The sequence below is a fragment of the Cebidichthys violaceus genome, unplaced genomic scaffold (assembly GCF_023349555.1).
Source record: "Cebidichthys violaceus isolate CVI_PGR_0920_01 unplaced genomic scaffold, fCebVio1.0.p SCAF_15, whole genome shotgun sequence".
Lineage (NCBI taxonomy): Eukaryota > Metazoa > Chordata > Actinopteri > Perciformes > Stichaeidae > Cebidichthys > Cebidichthys violaceus.
The window spans coordinates 15,296,529-15,318,349 of record NW_027176318.1 but is presented as its reverse complement, the minus strand read 5'-3'; the positions used below and the strand labels follow the sequence as shown (position 1 = coordinate 15,318,349).

Genomic DNA, 21,821 nt, shown 5'->3' with positions numbered 1-21,821 from the left:
AACATGTCCACTAGAGAGGACAAACGAAAAGTTTACTTTTCAGCTGGAAAAGTTCCGTCTCAGAACGTCTGTGGGCATCATTTTTCATAACCAAATAAAAGTTATAATAATTTTTTGGGCCAACAGAACAAACTGTAAACTGTTCTATTACAGTCAGAGGTATTTGAGGTTTTTTTCGGCACTGAATTGAGAAACAAGAGCAGATTATGAAAAGAGAAAACTTTATTCAACAAAGCACCAATATTTACACAAAAACATGTGACTTTTCCCCCTTGGAATTTCTTTTTCAGGATGAAAATATTTAGCTTGTTTCAATTGTATCACTACATTAGGGGGAATTTAATTTTGACTGCTGTCACCATTATCCAGAGATCTAGAAACATAAAAAAAAACTGTACAAAAAGATAGAAAAGAGGCAAAAAGTGAGAAGAAACATTCATTTGACAAACAAAAAAAAAAACCTATAAATTACATTCTTAACTTTAATCATCTGATTTCATGTTATGTGCTGTGACGGTATAAATAAATCATTGAATTTAAATTAAATAGCCTATTGAGAGAAATAACTGCTAAGATGTGAGATCACCAAGATGTATGAAAAGCTACAACACAAACGATGTTAAACTAGAACATAGTACAGTGCATCAAAAATGACTTTGGTGGCAACACTGGCTGGCTGGTCTTCCCGCTGTTGGACGAGGGACTGTGTAAAGTTACGCAAAACAAATTTCTCGCCCTTAAAACAATTCTACAAACTTTATATAAAACATCCTCCATGACAACCTGTAAACAAAACAGTGACAGTAGCCATTTATTTACGCTTCCATCGCAAAAAAGTCTTTGGAAATCCCCAAGAAAAAAAACGGCCACGTTTTAGGACAGGCTGCAGACTCCCGTTGCATCTTCGGTCTCGCACAACGAAGAGACGATAAACTTGAAAAAGAGACGTCTTCTCCTCAAAACGCCGCGGTGACTATGTGTGGTGAAAAGCTACTTTGTTTGATTCTTGTGAAATGAGTCTTTGAATAAAAGGTTAAAGGTGCTGCGTGTATCATTTTAACATTAATAAATCATTACCACATTCTCTTTGAGACGTTAGCATTATTGTCATGAACATGTGTGCTGCAGGGGAGACTGGCAGCCTCCATGAGCCTCAATGTTGCATTTTACTTATTATGTGCCACCAGGTTGAACACGAGGAGTTTTTATCTTGGCTGTTGTCAACACTTTGTTACCGCCCTTCATTCGTATGTTCGTACTGTAACGTCCTCTTTGTGAAAGGAATTGCGTTAACTGTGGTCCTCTGTTTTAAAAACCATAAAATGCTACACGTAGCACCCAATGTTTTCCCCGAGTGTTTAGTGTTTACGGCGGCTGGCATGGTGGAGTGGTATATTTAAAGGTTTTTGCGGGTCTCGATGCAGAGAACGATGTACTGGTTGGAACAGCTCCTCGTCTGCTGGCCCAGGAGCAGACCTGAGGTCAGGCTCGATGACTGGCCCATGACAGACATGTGGTCCGCTCGCCACGTCTCGCAGTGTTTGTCCACCACCCGGAGACCCCTGCTGGTGGAGCCGTGCCAGATGCTCTTCTGAGGCCTGACAAGAGGATGACAGAGGATATCAACATGACAGGAAATAACAGAATACCAACAGTCAGGCACAAATAAGTAGTAAGTCAATCGAGTTAACTGACCAGAAGGGGTCAGCTAAAACATCTCGGCCGTCGAAGGAGTAGATCGGTATCCTGGCATCCATTGGCCCACCGTCGCCATTGAAAATTGACCGCCAGTTCCTAAACATCACGTCCCCCTAAAAGAAGACACATAGTGGGTTGGATGCAGCCAGGAGTTCTTTTGTATGTTGAGGATTCCTGCGTGATGGACAGCAGGAGAGCGGACGGACTCACCCTGAGGTTGGTAACTGGCAGGGTTTCCCGGAGACCGGGATAGACCACGTGGACCAGGTCCTGCCTGTGGGAAGAAATGAAGGCGCGGTAGTTTGGAGCCAAACCCATGGCCTTGGCTTGATCGTAACACATCCGGTCGGCTACGTCGAGCCCCATCATGTCGCCTGAGTGGGGCTGGTTCAAGGCCACCAGGGTGAGCTGGAGGGAGAGGAGGCGTACAGATCGGTGTTAGTCCACTCTGGGATACGGAGTAAGAATCCGGAATATTTTGTGACAGTTAGACAAGACCTCAGTCTTGAGTGACCCCTGCTAGGGTTAGTCTGCATTGATAATGAACACGAACGTACATAAACCACCCACCCAAAAATGCAGCAGAATGTGAAATTAGCTGTGGACAGACACACAGGTGCACAGTCACTCACACACAAACACTCCCTCACTCCCTTCCTCCCTTCCTCACTCACTCAATAATTCACACATTTGACCGATCGCACAATGCTGTGAAAACCATGTATGAATGTCTTAAATGTTTCATAGAATCACGTGTTACATAATAATCAATAATTCACCTTTTGTAGCATTCCTCTACGAAATCAATGTGGCAGAATATTCAATATTCCAAACCCCAAATCAGGTGATTTAAAATATCTTAAATAACACAAACTTGTTGACACTCACCCGTTCGTTGACTGAACGTATTCTTTCCATCGTGTCTCCTCTTATCTGATATGAAACCCGGGGCTAAATACATAATTGAAAACAGATGTTAAATGGATTAAATGCTGCATATAAAGTACAACGTTAGTAAAAAAAAAAATAAGTACCTCATCTTGTGGAATAATGTTATTAGAGAGGTGGATCAGACTGCCGAGCTGTGGAGACAAAAGACATATTTTCCAGTCAATGGGTTTAGACTCACTCAGTGCAACGCTGACCATGAAAACGTCAAAGTAATGAACAGAAGAGCAATTAAACCGCTGTTACACCATTTTAAATCAGTCAAGCTCTGACATACACGCATATTACATTTCAAACATTTTCCAGCAACTGTATGCTGCGTCTTCATTTTTCAAGGTGTCGGATTTACCAAACCTATGGATACACGTAGTCCAAGGCGGTACCTGTATCTCTTTCCACCCCTGGGAGACCTTGAGGAAGAGGCTTCCTGTGGTCGTGACGTACATCAGAGTCCCCTCCGCATCCCTGACGGTGTGCTGCATCATGCTCTCACGGGAAGCAAACGTCTTCAGCTGAGGAACAAACAAAGAGAAGAAAAACGTTGATATTGTTATGATACTGATCTAACAGCTGGTGTGTAATCACGCACATGTGCATAGCTTGCCGGTGTATCAATTGTGTGTAGTTCCACTTACAGATGCCGCGTTGTTCGACGGTCCAGGAGGTCCAGCTGGTCCAGGAGGTCCGGGCGGGCCGGCAATGGTCAAAGCTGCCGTAACAAAAATGTCAACAACTTTCACGCAAGCTCCTCATTACCTTGTGTGTTTGATCCCATCAGTTACAAAGATATGTAGACTGTGATTTCTACAGAGGATAACATGTTGCTGTAATTCTATGAGTGATGAGCTGTACCTGAGCCGTATCTCGAGGCTGACCCAGAGCGTCCGGGAGGCCCCGGCGGCCCAGGAGCGCCGACCGGTCCTGGTCTGCCATAGCCTGGAATACCCGGTGAACCTGGCACCCCAGGGTGGCCCGGCGGACCGAGCACCGACTCCCCTTTGGGTCCCTGAAATACGTCAGGAGCGGTGTTAAACTCTTTAATGAAATAAAAACTAACAAGGACATCAGACACACGACTAAGACTAAATCAAATCTTGACTCACCACAGGACCTGGTCTCCCGGCGTTACCTGCTTGCCCGGGCAACCCCGCCTCCCCCTTGTCTCCCTTCTCTCCTTTAGTGCCCTGCTCACCTCTTGCCCCCTGGGATCACATGGCACAGACAAAACCACACATACACACACACACAAGACTTGAAGGGTTAGTCTGCACTAAAAGCACTAAAAGCACTAAAAAAATAAAAACTTTCATGTGAAACTTACCCAGCCTCCCCTGGGAAGAAAAGAGTCTAGAGCAGAGAGAACAGAGGTGGGTGTTATAACTAATGATTTTAAAGATTAAATGTCCTTCTGCAGATAAAATCAGACCTTTAAATTTACACATTAAAACACACTTTATAGATTTGTTCTTTATACCATATCCTCTTCATTATAAGTTATGATTTTCTCTTTGATGACATTTACACTTTTCAGAGTGTTGACTCACTTGGAGGCGCCGGGATCCCAGGAAGACCTTGCTCTCCCTTGTCCCCTTTCGGTCCCGTCTGACAGTCACCTTGGAGACAAAGAGCCAAACTTAAACTGAGTTGCTTGTCTAAAGTTTAAAAAAAAAACTATGCGTATTGCAATTACTGTATGTTTTACGAGTTTCCTGCAGAAGTGTTGAAAACAGACTTCAGGTTTCATGATTTATGTGACCCAACCTACCTACTGCAATGGTTCCGTTGGGATTAAGCTGAAACAATGGAGCACAAACATATTAACACTTAGAAATCACACATAAATATCAGGGTAATCATCCAAGAAAGGAACACTTGTCATACTGCATTCCCTCCTGAGAAATATGAAATCAACCAATTGGCCTTGTTAATATCATCCTCAACATGCACAGGAAACATGCAGATTTTAGCACTACCTCCTTTGTGGATCGGCACAGAGCCTTCACCTTTCCAGACTGGACATGCAGCATGCAGGAATATTTTAGAACCATCCTGGAACAGTTCTGAGTGACACAAGGTTAGGTACAGCAGCAGTGTTACACAGAGCTACATGCACCTTGTGTGTGTGTGTGTGTGTGTGTGTGTGTACACACAGAGGAATAAAAGAGAAGGGAGACGTGCGAGAAGAGACGGATCATTAGGGGAGTCTGTGACGAGGAGAGGCGTCTGAGTGGGCATCAGCAGACGAGATAATTAGATCCATAAACAAAGTGATGAGATTGTGCAGGGAGCTGAGGTTCAATGAAGATGGACGGCCACTTAGGATGCAGCTTCGCCTTCACTCTAAAGGCCGGTAGAAAGAGCTCGATCTAGATGTGGACTGTGGTGTTTTTAGCATGTGCTAAAGGTGATGCAACGGCATCGCTCGTGTCTTTTGACTCATATGATTTAGAATACAGACAAAGAAGGAGGATGACAGATTGTATTAGATTTGCCATTAGAAATTAAATAAATATTCCACGTGTTGTAATAAAACACATTCAGGACGACACGTTTCATCAGCAGAGACGGAAACTTACAGGCATTTTGCAGTGGGGTCTGGGAGGGATGGGGAACACGGTCTTCAGAAACCAGGGGAAGGGGAGAGAGGACAGTGAGCACGTAAACAAAAACACACCCGATGAGAATTGTGTCAGAGCTGTGTGTTGATGGATGTGTGTGTGTGTGTGTGTGTGTGTGTGTGTGTGTGCTTACTCCTTTCGGGCTGTTGAATATTCCTGGACGGCCTGGCAGCCCCGGGGAGCCGGGAGGTCCCTAAATGAACAACCGGGGAGAAAAAAAAAACAGATCAAAAATGGAAGAAAGAAAAGAGGAAAACAAGTTGCTGTACAACTAAACGCAATATCAATTCAATCATATTCTACTGCTCAGTCGCTACACGTTTCATTTGCAGATTGTGAGCCGGTGTCTTTTGTATTGTTTTACACATACAAACGTCTACATGCTCTCAATTCAGCTCAGGCGTGTGACTCACCGGCAGGCCTGCAGAGTCTCCTCTCTCTCCTTTAGGTCCCATCAGGCCTGGACGTCCCTACACACACACACACACACACACACACACACACACACACACACACACACATTAACCAAAAGCATGATTCCCACAGGGAAATGTGGGTAAAAATGTGTGACTTAATTGAATGCAAACAGCAGGTGTATTGTATTTAAACTATGAGTTTTTAATGTCAAAACATTCTCCATTGAAAGGAACATAAAAAAATCTATATTTCTAATCTGGATCTCCTGATCAAAGAGCCAACGATTAACATAAGAAAGTGTCCTTTTAATCAAATTGTAAATGTTTGGTGAGTTCATGGTGCTTACAGGTCTACCAGGGAAACCGAATTCTCCTTTGGGTCCTGGTGGTCCGGTAGGCCCCTGTTGGGAACAAAACAAAGTGAGTGGCAGTGACTCTTAAATGCATTCATTGCACCTTCATCCTAAAGCACGTGACAACAATTAAAGTTACTCGTGTTACAGAACCGGAAATTATTTGTTGCTCGCTGCCAATACTTACTGGAAGTCCAGCAGGTCCGGATGCACCACTATCTCCCTGCAACCAAATGTACAGTTAAACCGATTTGTAAAGTCCCATTGAAATGAAGTTACAGTGCGCCGTTTAAACAGATACTCAAATCCTGAAGAACGTGCATACGCTAAATATCCCCAGTAAGTTCACGCAAAACAACAATGGACCTCGTGAAAGAATTTTTCATACTCGGATTCATCAAGCGCTCCTAACTTCGGCTATTTGTGTAACTCTTAAATTGTGTTTGCGCCCAACGAGAAGTTCTCCTAAATCGTGCAAGCCTCTTAGGGATGAATCTGTTCGTACGAGTGGTTGAGACCCAATATGAGGAAAATGAGCTGAATCCCGAAAGTTAAAAAAAATAAATAACCTTGACTCCTTTGGGTCCAGCCAGGCCTGACCACATGGATCCATCTGCTGCGAGGGCAAGTCCTGACTCTCCCCTTTCACCCTGCGTGCGCGCACACACACACACACACACACACACACACACACACACACACACACACACACACACACACACAAACACACGTCAACAAACCATATGTAGACACAGAAAGGCAACGTGCACATCATGTTTGTTTCGTCTATTCAGTCTGCTAATATATATCAGCAGACATATGGGCATGCATGTCCCACGTACTTTCAGTCCTCGAGGTCCTTGAACTCCTGGTAACCCACTGTCTCCCTTTGGACCCTGTGGTCCCTGCAAACATTTAGGAAATACAAATTAAGACAACTCCAAAATCTAACATCATTCCTCCACATGTTTGTGTCCTCTCTTGAGTCATGTGCTATGCTGTCGTTGTGGCTCCAAGATCAAGTTTGTTGTTTGATACTTACGGCTTCAGAAATCCCCGAGAAGTTGAAGGCACCATCCGTATCGTTCAGTAGAAGCTGGATTTGAGGCAGAAGGAGAATGTTGTTATCTGGTCACACAGATAGGACACGCAAACAGCAACACTGGAAGTAGGCCTGGTCTTGAGTGGTTGAGATCAGGTTCTACTTACATCCTGGAGGTTGATAATGGGTCCTGCTGGTCCAGGTGGTCCTGGAGGGCCGGGTAGACTGAGCCCATCCCGTCCCATCTCTCCCTGAAAAAAAAACCCCGTTTGACATTTGAGCCAAATAGTAAATGGCAACAGAAAATGCTCTAAATGAAAGTGTGTGTGGGTCCACATTGTCCACGTCACACATGAGGTTTTACCTTTTGTCCTGGATCTCCTCTGGTCCCCTTTGGTCCCTGTAGATGACACAAGACACTCAGTTACTAGCAGCAGTATTCTTCACTGATATATCCTTATTCCTGATGCATCATTGTTCTTTAGTTTGTCTTAGAATGATACATCAAAAGTAGAAATGCATATGTGCTGTACGTGACACATTGCATCCATCAACACATTTTAGATCCACCTTTAAATTAAAAATAATATTCCCAGTTATCTACTCCACCAAAATAACCATTATTAATAAAAGCATGAAGTCCTTTATCTGTTCATGTATCTATTAGTTTACTGACCTCTTCCCCTTTCAGTCCCTCCAGTCCTGGGAACCCGGGTCGTCCTATAACGCCTGCCTCCCCCTACAGACCCCCGCAGAGAAACATCAATCAAGCATACGCATCGGGAAGGTTACATGAGGACCTCGTGGTCAGATTCAACAAGAACCACACCCGGGGAGGTCGTGAACCTGGTCGCGGCGTCTCTCTGCTCTCCAGAACACCTCGCCGGCCTTTCACTCTGCGGCCGTGACCTGAGAGTTCAACACATTGACGGAGCTTTGGCCAGCAGCCTGCGCTGAGATGACCCTAACCTTCTCAAGAAGGACACGGCAGCAGACTCACCTTTAGCCCTGGCTGTCCCGGGGAGCCGTCTAAACCATCGTTCCCCTACGAGAGGCAGAGAGGGAGGAAAATGTCTTTACCCGCAAATAACGACATAATCAGCTTTCAGAGCACAATCTGACGACAGTGATACTGTGAGCATCACAGACATGTACATGTCTCACCTTGGGTCCTTCAAGTCCGGGGATTCCTGGAGGACCCTGTGTAACAAATACAAGCACATTCATCCGGACGTCACAAGAATAGCAGTCGTTTGTATGATGATTGATATTATGAAAGCTAAATATTATGGCGCAGAATTCTCTGTATGCAGTTTGTACCTGTGGGCCTCTGGACAGCGCATCTCCAAAACCACCCTGCATCCCAGATCCTTCCAAGTCCTAAAACAATATTTGACAAAAAGAACAGTGAGCTCAGGCTTAACTGATGTACTGTGAAAAACTGACTGCAGAAACATACATTAGAGACTAAACTAGATTTCTGTGATGAGATCAGGCGTTTCTGCAATAGGACTTTGGGTAGATATGATGAAAAGGTCCAACCATCGCGCTGTAATCCCTCTGAGCGGATATCAACGTCTCCTAATTCCTCATGACATCATTCACGCCATCAATGCGACAGGTTTAGCTGTTTCACAAAGTAGTGAAACGGCCCGTACCTCAAAGCCCATGGCGAAGCCTCTCCCGGGAGGACCTGGGGGCCCAGCGGGGCCAGATGGACCCCTGGGACCAGGCTGTCCCTCTGGACCCTCTGAGCCCGGTGTGCCTGGAAACCCTGGAGGGCCCTGATCTCCCTGCAAATGATGAAGCAATCATTTAAACCAATAAGTGAACGAAACGTGTGAGCGTACAGGGTGGTACAACGTGAAGAAGCAACACAACGACACAACTGTCCAGTTAAGGATGACATAATCAATAGTTTACCTTCGCTCCCGTTCGCCCGCCTGCACCAGGCTCTCCCTGTTCAACAGATGGAATGCATTAAAACCACCGGCAGAGCAGCTATTGCACCACAGACTTGTTTACACTCGAGCCCCTTAGCTCCATTGGTCCGCGGGGGTCGTCTCATTAGGAGCTCGGCTCTTTGCGTTCGCCGGTTATCCGGTTTGTGTGTAATTGTTTCTGGAGCACTAAGAGGCCCGCTCAAGGGAAATCAGCGCGAGCTCGGACCAAGTCGCTGTTGGCGCGCTGCACATTCACGTACGTACGGAGGGCGTTCAAACTGTGAGTATGCATGTCGGTCCGGAGTATGAACACATTGTGATGACGCCAAACTAATATTCATCAGCCTCACCTTGTCTCCGTTCTCCCCAGCAGGTCCTGGATCCCCGTCTTTTCCATCAACTCCCTGCAAGAGTGATATATTTCAGATCCATTAGATGCATATCTATCTGTTCCAGATGGGAATCAGCTCTGCACAGTTGGCATGGGTTATTAAATTGCCGGTGTGTATTCATCATTTTCAACTAAGTAGGGTTAAAATGAGAACATGTTGAATGCAAGCTAATGGGCTAACGGAGGACTGAAGTGAATAAACCTTGTATGCACTTAACAGCAGAGAGGGTTGTAAACCTGAGAGTAGTCCATTCACACAGTTAGCAGAAGCTTCTGGCGTTTTAAAGACAAAAGACACATTTCCCCCAAACAGATGCTGCAGCTCAGACCACGTTCAGAAGCTCTCACAGTAGTGTCTGCTGTTACTGGAGCGTGAGGAGAGTCACACACAACATGGTTTAACACTTGTGTTGTGCAGCAAGCAATAAATAAACATGTGTTTTCAAAATGAAGTTGGGGGAAATACTGTCTTTCCAGTCCCTTGGATCTTATGGGATCCAATGGTTAAATACCTGACCAGACCCTGAACCAGACCCAGACCCAGACCCAGAACCAGAGCCACTAAACCACTCCTCAATCCCCTGAAAACAGAAGTTGGGTCAGCGGTGCCGAGTTCACTGACTGAGGATCGGCCTCAAGTCAGGTTATATTCACATTGCACCTTTGAAACAAATTAAATGCGATTACAAATGACTGAAAAGACGAAAACCAGACAAAAGAGAAGAGATTGATCCCTGCTCTGAGAAAGTAAATGTTCCTCTGGCAGCGTCTGCTTTACGTTTAGCTGTGGCGCTACAAGGCTTTACTGAAGTACAGTTAACAGATGATACAATACAGACGAGTAGACATTATGTTTGTGTTCTTATTGATGGAATGTACATGAAAAATAGAATGTTTAACTTACAGGCAGTCCAGGTTCACCCTTCTCTCCATCCTTCCCATTTTTCCCAGGGACCCCAGGCGGTCCAGGAAAGAACTCTTCCGATGGGGTTCCTGGCGGCCCCGGCTCTCCCGGGAGGCCGGGAGGCCCTGGAGGCCCCTGATTGAAACAAGGCGACATATCTCGGTCACACAAAGGGGGAAAAGTTTCAGAATAAAATGGGATTGCAACGTGATGCTGAATATTCACTGCTGTCACAGAGAGAGAAAACAAAAAGTTCACTTACCCTGACGAACTCTGCATCACTGTCAAAGTCTTCAAATCCAGACCCCTCCTGAAGAACACATGACACATGACCAGTCCATCACTTGACACAGTCCAGCATAATTGGACTTAAACGATCATTTCTGAATCAAATGCCATTAATAAACTAAAGTACACCAGATTTTACGAGGACCGAGAAATGGTTTAATAAGCTACCGGGGACGTGGAAGACTTGCTTGCTCGACCTGCAGGTCCAGGAGGGCCCGGAGGACCTGGTAGTCCAACACCACGATCACCCTGAAGGAGACAGCAACGGCGACGTTCATGTGTTTATTTGTACATTTAATGATTCATTACTGATTTATACACTGCTCTGTGACGACTCACACAGCACTGAATTGTCTTGTAAGTACTTACATGCTGTTCATATTCAAGTCCAGGTATCATGCTATTACAGTGGGAATGTTGTTTACCTTTTCCCCCATAGGACCAGGCTCTCCCTGTAGTCCTGGGAATCCTGGAATCCCAGTTGCTCCCTGGGAAAAAGACAGTAACAGCTGTGCTCAACGCTACATCTCATCATATCAGAGGCCATGTTTTCTCCAGTTGTAAGAATATATATTGTTGCGTTATTTTGAAAAAAGGACACATTCCTGCATCAGACACTAAAGAAATGGACCCATAAGAAAGACTTTACTTACTGGGACACCAGTTTCACCTTTGCTTCCCTGGAGAAAAGACAAGAATAGAAAAGTAATCCATCATTTTATCTTGTGACCTGTCAGACTGACCTGAACAACAGAACATGCTAAATCATTTGTACGACGTTCTTTAAACAGTTTCTGTTTCAGTTTGGAAGCAGATTGTTTTGAATATCGCAAATAAAACTCACAGGCTGTCCGTCGTTCCCAGAAAGCCCAGGCAGACCCGTAGGACCCCGTGGTCCTTGTGGACCCCGGGGTCCCGGCTCCCCTCCCTCACCATCTCCCGAGGCTCGTCCTGGAGGGCCGGGCTGTCCTGGAGGACCGGATGGACCCGGCTCCCCTCGATCCCCTTTCTGTCCCGGAGACGCCTGGAGGGGCTGAAGGTTGAATAGACTCTGAGTGACTCATTCAGTCCCAGGAACACACATCACATGTTTATCTTATCCTGCCTATTACTGAATAAAGCAATGAATTATGAATCTACGTATACACAGATACACGTATCACTCAACATCTTTAATGTGTGCTGCGCTTTGCTTCGTCATCTCAATTATTGAAGAAAATCACTACTTACAGTGTCAGAGTCTGGAGCTCCCTGAAATGATTTCCCTGCAACAAAGACACAAAGTGAACCCATTACAAAAAACAAAAAAAACACATGTTTACAATACAACGGCACTTTATTAGCATGATTATATGACCTATTAATATAATCTTAATTCAGGGCAGGTCAGACGAGAGGAAAAGAGAGACTCTTGCAGCACCATCTGCTGGTGAAATTGGGAAATACAAGCCGTGTTCATGTATTATGGCGTTAATTCCATGTCACATATAAAATACATGCTTGTTGCATGTATGTGACAGAGGATACGGTCTCTGGTTTAGTACCTCAAAGAAAGAAAAAGGCAAAGATCTACAGTTTGCTGCCACCAAAGACAGATTTCCTAAAATACAATAATTCAAAAACAAGAATGTTTTGTTTTGTTTTTACCGCTCACTGTGGTCATCTCCACTTCCTGTCCAGAAGGCGCCTCTGTGTCCACATCATCATCATCGTCATCATCACCTCGCGGCATCTCAGTGGGCGGAGCTCGGACGGGGGTGCTGAGAGTGGGGTCCAGCTCCGGGAGGTGCTGGGGAAAAAAATGACATAGTCATTCAGAAAATTAGGAATTTGACGAGCCTAGCATGTGTGCATATTTGGGATTTTAACTTTTTGATTTATTAATGAACACAGTCGCTCAGGGGAAACGAAAGAGAAGGGAGTGTTTGCCGCAGATGGTGGGAAGTATTTTCTCTCAGACCAGATCCAAGTACAGTGTGAAAGCAACACCAAGCTGGCTCACAGCGCTGCATTACTTCAACATTACCTCTGCAGCATGTTTTAACCAGATCTGCTGACCCCCCCCTGTTCATGAAAGATCCATGGGAATGAGTGGCAATGAAAAAGCAATCAGTCGTTTCTTTCCTGAGGAGCGTTGGGTTTGTCGAGTCTGTCTTCTGACTGTCCCTATGTGGTCCAGGAGGACATTGTTTTCAAACAGCTCAGAGCTAGTTGGACGAGCACCGAGGTACTTCAGGTACCATCCACGAAATCAGAGTAAAAGTATTTCATTTGGGCCAGAATTTGTTGTATTATTTGGACAAGAATTAAAGAGGAAGGCAGAGTCAGGAAGATTATTTTGACTTTTTGAGTCTGCTTTCTACAGGATGACATGTTTTCCTCCTTAGGTACGTGTTTAGCATCAGTTACAATGAACCTTAAAGTAATGAGAACAGAATTAAAATCATTGGAAAACCTGGTTAAAAAGAACCTGGTTCTCAGTTCTTCTTCTATGTATTTATTTTAGCATGTTTAAATCTCGCGTCCTGAACACGAGGGCCAGTGTACCGAACCTGAAACAACTCAATATTAAAAGTAAAGCAGGGACAAGCACCTCCCTCTACACAGGTGGGGCGCAGTGGAATAAAACCCCAAATTAAATTGTTTTTTAATCTATAAAATTACATTACATTACATTATATTACATTACGGTCATTTAGCAGACGCTTTTATCCAAAGCGACTTACAATTCAGTCTCTATCTACACACCGTAGACGCAGCTACGGGAGACATTTAGGGGTTAAGTGTCTTGCTCAAGGACACGTTGACATGAGACTAGTAGAGCAGGAGCCGGGGATCGAACCACCGACCCTCTGATTGAAAGGCGGCCCTGCTCTCCACTTAGCCACGGTCTAAAATAGAATGAGATTAAAAGAGATCTGCTCAGCTGAGGTCATTTTCTCCCACAACTAGAGGCAAAGAAAGAGAAAGGAGAACCTTCCCAACCCCAGAGAGCTGGCAGGGAGCAGCACATATCACCGCGTTCCAGCCTCCACCAGGCCACCGAGGATAAAAGCTGTTTTCTTTGGTCCGAGTCCAACCCAGCGAAATGGGGTAGACCGAGAGAAAGTGGGGTGTGTGTGTGTGTGTGTGTGTGTGTGTGTGTGTGAGTGTGTGCAGTCACCAATGTGTACTCTCTCTCCTCCACAGTCTTCTTCACTTCGTCTCTTCCCCCCATGTCTTCGTACGCGTCATCGCCGCTGCCGTACCCAGAGGCCTGCAGACAGAATGAGAGTCAGAAGAGATGATTAAATGCTCTTCAGCGGACAAATACGACGCGAGGGTCGAGCTGCAGGGGCAGAACACCGAGCGAGGAAACGAGCCAACAACGCAGTGTCCCCCTCATCCAATAGAAACACACTGGGAGTGCTTTGGTTCCCACAGTTTCTGTCATGACACTGATTATACTGAACGTAGCTCAAAAACACTGGATAGCTCAGGTGAGGAAGCAGGGAACTCAAATATATATATATATATATAGAGAACAAATATCAGGCAAAATGCATATTCATATTAAAATATCAGCTTGTGATTCAAACCAGGTACTGAGACAACACGATGCACTGTAGCATCTAACGAGAGGTGCAATAAATATAATAGTCTGCAAGATGTGGGTATGAGTATACTGCGTATATACAGTATTAGCAGTATTACAAGAATGGGAAATGTGTAATAAATACTTGAACAGTAGAACGTGTGCAGCCAAAACTGTTGGACGCACACACTTGTCTCAAATGTAACCATAAAGTGTAGCATCAAGGAGAACTAAATACACACAAGTATAGAGACGGGACTGTCCACATGGTTTACTGTAGTGCACTGTTTCCACCAGTAGAGGGAGGAATAGTTCCACGTTGAACACGTTTGGGCTGCTGAGGCAACAGGAACGTCCCTTCTGTCAGACTCTCTCTCTGTGTGTGTGTGTGTGTGTGTGTGTGTGTGTGTGTGTGTGTGTGTGCGTGTGTGCGTGTGTGTGTTCTCTCACATAGGGATCGTCCTCCTCACACTGGTCATCTGGGGCCGTGGGATCCGACTTCAACACCAGCTGCTGGATGGAGCCCTGGAGAGGGAGAGGAGAGAGAGAGAGAGTCCGTGTTATGCTGCGTGGTAATTTCAGTTCACTGTGTGTGTCATTACATTTTATGAAAGCTCGGAGATTTCCCACGCAGCAGCGCCGCGCTGCAGTTCATCCAGCTCTCCCCCTGCACCATTACGCCACACATCATCCAGCGCACAACTGCACACGGTGACACGCACACTCTGGCAGTGAAACAGGTGTCTCACGCTGATCCAAAACTGTATTGATTAATAATAACTTTGTGTTTGAAGGCTCAAATCATAACGTAACACAGTGCACCTGTGTAGTGTCCAAAGGAAAGCCCCTCTGTTTAGAAACGCTGGACCGTCTTTGATTCTGCTAACAGCTGTCGGACAGATGTTCATGTCTGTGGCTCAACAAGGGACCTGCAGTGAAGTTAACACGTTGACACTTTACCACTACAACCGTTTCAATTTTGGAAGTTCAACGCTTCTATAATAATTATTTAATAATCTCTGCAGCTAAAAATACAGAGGCTTAAAAATGTCTCGATTGAAGCAGTAAAACCACAATGTTTGATCCCACAGCCATCACAGCATTACATAACCATGCACTCTAACATTTAAAGCACTTCAAAATTGTACTTTTGACTATTTTCTACCAGATTGAACCATTTGTTTTCATACTTGTTGGACTAATAAATGCTATTTTCGTGTCCATGTTGCTGCTAATTATTGACATATCCCAGACTGTGGGAAGCATTTGGTATATAGAAAATAATTTAACAAATGTCATAACTATATTGGCATTATGTAAACAAACTGACATTTAAAGGGTTGAAATTGTGAAGAATAAGTGATATTTGGTTGTTACGATCACCGGCTTGTAAGCGTGAAGAAGTCTGTCAGTTCTGTTCAGAGTCACTATTCTGATACATGATCACAGTAAGTTCTAAACGCTCTAATCTGGTTATGAGAGAGTGTAGAAATATCTGATGTATGCAACCGTTGCATGCCAATGAAAGGCCCCCGTTTCTTTTTTTTTTTTCCAATTACTTAGTGCACGCTCGAGTGTGTGCACACATTCAATTGGCCCTTCAGATCTGAGAGTCAGTGCGCCCGTCCCATTATTAGATCAGTAAAGACTCGCTAAAGGCAATTTCAGCCACGTTTATTGATATTGAGTCCAGGCCAGGGGACAAACAGCTGCTTCTGATGAAACGGAGCGCAGACTCTGAACCGTAATGGTGACGAAGAAGTGAGAAGGAGCGGAAGAACAGAGAGCGAGAGAGAGAGAGAGAGAGAGAGAGAGAGAGAGAGAGAACAACCAAATGAGATGCATCTGTTTGTGCAGTAAACAACACATCTGAAGTAAAGAGAGAATGCGCCACGCAAACGTTTCCGCTCCTTGCTGCATGTGAGCTCCTCTGTATGAAGGACTTTAGATGATGGGTTTGTAGAACTTTTTTAATTCACACACACACACACACACACACACACACACACACACACACACACACACACACACACACACACACATCTAAGCCTAGAACACAGATGACTGCTTCCAAACGTGCTCTTCAAAGTCTCCTCATTTAAAACACAGACAGATATCTATATCTATACATATCTATATCTATATATCTATAGATAACTCAACGTATCCGAGCCTTGGATGTGGATGAAGATGGTTTGTGTGTACTTTGCAGTCTGGTCAGTGTCCTCGTGGTATTCAGGAGCTTTCAGATGTCAGGGATGGCAGAGACAAAGGTTAAGTACTCCTACGGTTCTGTTCTCTGTCGGCAGTTGCTGACAGTCACCACGTTGAGGAAAGTGGTGTTGCCAAAGCAACAGAGAGCAGGTCACTTGCGATGGTGCTGGCCAAGTGTGTGTGTGTGTGTGTGTGTGAGAGAGAACACTCTCCATACCATCAGTCCACTTTCATAATTTCAATATGCTGTTATGATAACTATGCCACAACGCATACAAAACAGCTCTTTCTCCGATAACGTGCCGAGCGCCTCTTTTATTATTATGATTATTTTGACTGGTATTGCAACCGTGACAAAATTTGCTATAATAGATGGAATGATAACTTTCACATCATTACTCTCAAAGTCATTGATAAACGTAGCTAAATGATTGTGGTGTGATTGTTGCGGAGGTCTGAACCAAACAAAGATGTTTTATTATCTCTGTGGAACATGATCAGCAGCCAGAGAATATTTAATTAAAAAATGGTCGCTTCATACATTTATACAATTGCAGTAAGCTGTATTGTAATTTTGATCAAATTTCAATTAACTGTGCAGCTTTATTTCATTGCAAACTCTGCAAAACAGTCAAAATAGTGCGTCCATAAAGCTGCATCCAGCATTTCTACAGCTCCAATTCGGCATGCTTGAATCTGTGCCACGGAATATTCTGCACGCATGCACACAGCTTGAACATGAGCGTCGTTCAGTTGCACGGGGAGAATCAGAAACATTAAAAAAAGGGGGTTTGCACACACAAGCGCAGACACGGACAGATGGTGCCAGCCACACCACCCAGCATGGGGTGTGTTTCAGTGAAGCCGAGGAGAGCGAAGATACCAGTGAATAAGTCAGTGTGGGAGAAGGTTCTTTGGGTGTATTTGCCACTAGCATGTGTAGCTGCGTGCGAGTGCGCTGCTGCAGAGAGCTACCGCTGCTGTTATTGCGCTTCCCTGGGAGGAGACGGAGAAGATCTCTGACGGAGCTGCCAGTTCAAACACTGAGAGCAGCTGCAGACCGACAGCCACTACGCGTCCTCTTTTGTCCGAGAGGGGAGGAAAGAGGGAGGCTAGGAGGGAAGGGAAGGGAGCACGGAAAGAGATGGTTCTTTTAAGCAAGAGATAGGAGAGAGAGAGAGAGAGAGAGAGAGAGAGAGAGAGAGAGAGAGAGAGAGAAGAGAGAGAAAATAAAGGCTTTAGAGGGCCTCTGGGTGATGTCACCCAGCTTACGATGGCCATAGATGGGATTTCTGCCAGACAGTAAAAGCTTCCAGCGTTCTGATCCAACCTATGATCTCTCTCTCTCTCTCTCTCTCTCTCTCTCTCTCTCTCTCTCTCTCTCTCTCTCTCTCTCTCTCTCTCTCTTTCATATAGAGGTTCCTGCTGTTAGTTAATATTTGTTATGAGAGGGATAAACTCTCCTTTTTTTTTTACTACGAGGTACTTTGTGTAGATTTTGGCGTTCCCTGTGGACGAAAGCAGCAGCGTTTAGGAGCACCAGATTCCTTTTCCTCTCATTTATACTGCAGCAGGGTCTGACAGTCTGCCCAAACGCAGTCCTGGTTCTGGTTCTCCTGTATCCCCCTTCCCTCCAGCGGGCCCAACATCCCAGACTGAGCCTCCAGCGGCGTGGCGTCGGCTCCCAGCAGAGGACTACTACCTTACTCCGCTTCTACGAATATGGACCTAGAGCCAGCAGGTGATTAGCTAGTATTAGCTTAGCATAAAGACCAAAAACAGGGGGGAAGAATCTAGCTTCACTCTTTCCAAAAAACAAAAAACAATCTGCCTAATATTCCTTTAGAGCAATGGGGTTTTATTATAGTGGTTTTATTTCAGATAAATTAGAAATTTGAATAAGATGCAACAAAAATGATTTTGTTCCCACGAGGCTTTAACAAAGGTTGAAATGATGATGGTAATTCAATTTTAATTTAAATAATACTTAATTGAACTATGTTACTATGGGAAAACACAACTTCCTGTTGTCTTTATTATAGGTCCAGCATCTCTGCTTCCCCACCGAGCCACTATAAAGTCAATGAAAGTCATCCTCTGGAGTCAGTCAAAACAAGTGGGTCACTTCTGGTCACTTCTGCTGGTAAAGAATATGTCTGATATGATTTTAAATGATGCTAGGATGAATTGACTTTAGCTCTTCATGATAGTCTTAAGCCACAGTAGGTAGAGAAACCTCTCCGATACATGTTTCCAGTAAAAATGCTGAATAAACACACTTTCTCCGTCCTTGGCTCTCAGATTCCTCTGATAAAATCTTTAACAAGGGGAAAAAAAAAAAAAAAAGCAATAAGAACTTTCTTTTCCACTGTCCTGGAAGCGGAACATCTCAGTGTGCCCGTCAGATGAACTACGACTCGGAGGGGAAGAGGAGGACAGAGGTAGCATCGCAGCAGAGGAGAGGCCTGCTTCTTGTTTTAAAAGATCAAGATCAAGTTTAGCCCCCCGGCCACGAGTTGATTTATTCAGAAAAAGACTTGTTGGCATGTTTCATAATACGCACGACGCTCTTCTCTTATTCATATTTTACATTCTGGGTTAAGGCTTTAAACTTGACAACAATGAAACCTTTTTTACATCCATTATTTTGGCGGTGTTCCCGAACTATTTTCTCCTCATCATCTCCTCTTGTCACACCGGGACAAACACTGCCTCGTACTGCAGTTACAGAACAGCAAATCATAGATGATTGGGAGCATAATTCACTGGTTTATTTTCATTTACCAGAGCACTGAGAGCAGAATGCGGGCGCCGCATGTGTTGCCACCTCTTCCCCCCGGATCTAATTTCTCAGCACGTCTCTGTCGCACGCCCTCATTATGACCACGCGTGGATATTTTTAAACAATTGCATGGCGTCGGAACCTCCGACCTCACAACCGTATTGTTTGATTCCACTTTGGCATTCGCGCTCACAGCTGCACCGAGCGTAAGTCATTCAAGATGAGACTCGGCTATATTTCCACCCCCCCCCCGCAAAATAAATGTAAATCACACACAGCTTTGTCATTTATGAGCTCTCACAGGATAAGGCAGTGCTCATAAGCACATGCGGTCATCCATTCCTTGTCTCCCGTGCCGGTCGTAAAGCTGCCAACAAAGACTATTGTGTTCATGTCTCCAACCTAAAATAGGCCCAAAACGCCACGTTTGTTTTCTGCGACTCGCGGCGGCTTTGACGTCTGCTCTCGACCCGTTGATCCAAACCCACTGACTGAGGAACCGACAACGCAGAGGAGCAGCTCCCGCCGACGACTGATCCCGAATGAGCGCGTGCCGCAAAACGCGCTGATTTGCACAGAAGCGGGGCAGTCACGAAGGATCCGGTCCCATCCAGACTCACCACAAACCGCTCCAGGCCCGTTCCCCCGGCGTTCCCCACGAAGATCCCCGAGCTGGCCTCGAAGGTGAGAGGCTGAGGGCTCCTGGTGAAGGCCACTCGGTGGTATTCCTCACAGTCCATGTAGAGACGCACCTGAGCGGCAAAGGGCACAAAAAAAACAAAATCTGTGGAAGAGACTTTATTCACTGCGGCCACACATATTGAGACATTTTCGGACAACACCCTCATCGACGTAGACATCTGTCAAAGATAAAAGAGCCACATGTTGCCTGTTTAACACCCCTGTGTGGAGCATTTGAACAGTTTGGACTGCTTCTACCATGCAGGCAACACAAACTTACATCAAAGCACTGTTAAAGGATAAATCTGTTGTCTTCTCGTTGTTAACATCCCGTCCCATGAAGATACTAAAACCAACAGCGGATGTGAACTCAGAACAAGTGCTGTGTGTGCAGCCGAAGCCTTAGCTCCATTGTTGTCCATAAACTATTAAAAACACATCAATGGGCCACTGTTGCATTGGCTGACATGATCCTTGATTACAGTGCACACAGGCACTGTAGTTGACTTACTCTCATACTGCATCCTGCTGCTGTAAATACTCACTATAGTGACTCAAATCGGCTAAGAAGTAGAAACAAACGTCAATGATTTTAGCCTGACTCAACCGTTCGTTACTATAATGCTTGTGCCTCAATATTAGTATGATATTGGATGAACAAAACGGTCCATGGTGGTCCCAAAGTTCACACAATGTCCTTTATTTCTTGCCCTTTTCCACTGTGAGGACCTGAAATGCCGCCCACGGCATCTTCACCCAAACAAAGGGACATTGAACCCACCTCTGCCCCCTGTACAGTCAGGGTGAACCGCGCCCATCTTCCCGTCAGGTCTCCCATTTTGAAGGAAGCTGCTTCCTGGGTCCCACCTCTGGTTCCTGGGTCGGTGTAGTACAACACGACCCTCTGGGAAGCATCCTCCACCTCGGACAACGCTACACCTAAGTGTACAACCTTACAAGAGATGAAGAAAGTCGTTATGTGCTTTCTCTCCGTTTTGAGCTGAAGAAAAGGTGCTAACGGGGAAACAGAGATGAAAGGATGTACGTGGGTTTACCTTTTGGTAAGCGTCTGTGATGGCGAACAGCACACCGCCGCGCCGCGTGGTGGGTTTAGCTGTGACCGTGATGGCGAAGTCGTGGTAGAACGGGTCGGGGATGAACGACTTCGTGAGGCGGCCCACGTTGGCGTCCGGGCCGAAGCTGTAGGCGGGGTAGCCCTCGAAACCCGTGACGAAGGAGACGGAGGGAGGAAGGGGGACGCCGATCAACTCCGTCAAGTCCAAGGCTGCCAGGGAAGCGCGGTCTGCAAAAAAACCCAACATGGACACCATGTTAGAGGACGGGGGAAACCAAGTGTATGTCCTACTGACACCTTCACCAAACACAAATAAACTGAAGCTGAACAAGTCCTCAAACAAAGAAGCAGAAGAAGACTGATCGCTGCCATATGGTCGTATGGAAACAGCATGGCGTCAAACTGAACTTCTCTGGAGTAGATCAAGGCATTTCATGCTTTTGCTGGTGCCAAAAGACATTTTCAATTAGTGTGTTAATGTATGTATGACAAATCCTGATTGTCTGGCAGCACCTACAGCCATATCTCCCCTTTTAGCCTTCTTCTCAAGAGAAGTGAAAATCCTTTAATTCCTTAATAAAATGACTAGGAATGATCACTATAGTAGTCTTCTATAGGCCTGTATACCAGGTCCTTGTATGGTGAGTACTTTGTGGGAATATACACCACTAAAAGTCCTTTAATCAGTTAACGAGTACCTCAAGTTAATGGCATCTGTGGCTAGATGAGTGTGCTGTGCGCTCCTGGTTTTGACGGATACTCGGAGTTGACAGCGTACACAATCCATAGAGAGACAGCAGGTCGACCTGCAGCCCCCCCCCCCCCTTAGCGGGTTAATCCAGCCATGGGTCAGAGGACTGATATGTTATCCTAGAAATTAAAGCATTCCACAGT

General features: G+C 45.3%; 1 protein-coding gene across 1 annotated transcript in view; it reads right to left on the bottom strand.

Annotated features, from left to right (window-relative positions):
- Positions 1-204: 204 nt before the first annotated feature.
- Positions 205-21,821, bottom strand: part of LOC137872030 (collagen alpha-1(XV) chain-like) — a 48,544-nt gene continuing 26,927 nt past the window's right edge. The window contains exons 3-44 of the mRNA XM_068710228.1: positions 20,908-21,155; positions 20,634-20,804; positions 19,792-19,923; positions 14,626-14,700; positions 13,765-13,857; positions 12,249-12,390; positions 11,832-11,866; positions 11,446-11,634; positions 11,255-11,281; positions 11,027-11,089; positions 10,770-10,850; positions 10,576-10,623; positions 10,314-10,448; positions 9,369-9,422; positions 8,999-9,034; positions 8,734-8,868; positions 8,396-8,455; positions 8,240-8,275; positions 8,076-8,120; positions 7,752-7,814; positions 7,440-7,475; positions 7,243-7,326; positions 7,076-7,129; positions 6,876-6,938; positions 6,603-6,683; positions 6,221-6,256; positions 6,028-6,081; positions 5,678-5,734; positions 5,398-5,457; positions 5,223-5,264; positions 4,412-4,439; positions 4,191-4,259; positions 3,968-3,993; positions 3,750-3,848; positions 3,499-3,652; positions 3,282-3,355; positions 3,030-3,158; positions 2,733-2,780; positions 2,587-2,649; positions 1,909-2,106; positions 1,696-1,811; positions 205-1,598 (exon numbers count right to left, since the gene is read on the bottom strand). Of these exons, the coding sequence (XP_068566329.1) occupies positions 1,397-1,598; positions 1,696-1,811; positions 1,909-2,106; positions 2,587-2,649; positions 2,733-2,780; positions 3,030-3,158; positions 3,282-3,355; positions 3,499-3,652; positions 3,750-3,848; positions 3,968-3,993; positions 4,191-4,259; positions 4,412-4,439; positions 5,223-5,264; positions 5,398-5,457; positions 5,678-5,734; positions 6,028-6,081; positions 6,221-6,256; positions 6,603-6,683; positions 6,876-6,938; positions 7,076-7,129; positions 7,243-7,326; positions 7,440-7,475; positions 7,752-7,814; positions 8,076-8,120; positions 8,240-8,275; positions 8,396-8,455; positions 8,734-8,868; positions 8,999-9,034; positions 9,369-9,422; positions 10,314-10,448; positions 10,576-10,623; positions 10,770-10,850; positions 11,027-11,089; positions 11,255-11,281; positions 11,446-11,634; positions 11,832-11,866; positions 12,249-12,390; positions 13,765-13,857; positions 14,626-14,700; positions 19,792-19,923; positions 20,634-20,804; positions 20,908-21,155 (3,641 nt within the window). The 3' untranslated portion in view covers positions 205-1,396. The remainder of the gene's footprint in view (positions 1,599-1,695; positions 1,812-1,908; positions 2,107-2,586; positions 2,650-2,732; positions 2,781-3,029; positions 3,159-3,281; positions 3,356-3,498; positions 3,653-3,749; positions 3,849-3,967; positions 3,994-4,190; positions 4,260-4,411; positions 4,440-5,222; positions 5,265-5,397; positions 5,458-5,677; positions 5,735-6,027; positions 6,082-6,220; positions 6,257-6,602; positions 6,684-6,875; positions 6,939-7,075; positions 7,130-7,242; positions 7,327-7,439; positions 7,476-7,751; positions 7,815-8,075; positions 8,121-8,239; positions 8,276-8,395; positions 8,456-8,733; positions 8,869-8,998; positions 9,035-9,368; positions 9,423-10,313; positions 10,449-10,575; positions 10,624-10,769; positions 10,851-11,026; positions 11,090-11,254; positions 11,282-11,445; positions 11,635-11,831; positions 11,867-12,248; positions 12,391-13,764; positions 13,858-14,625; positions 14,701-19,791; positions 19,924-20,633; positions 20,805-20,907; positions 21,156-21,821) is intronic.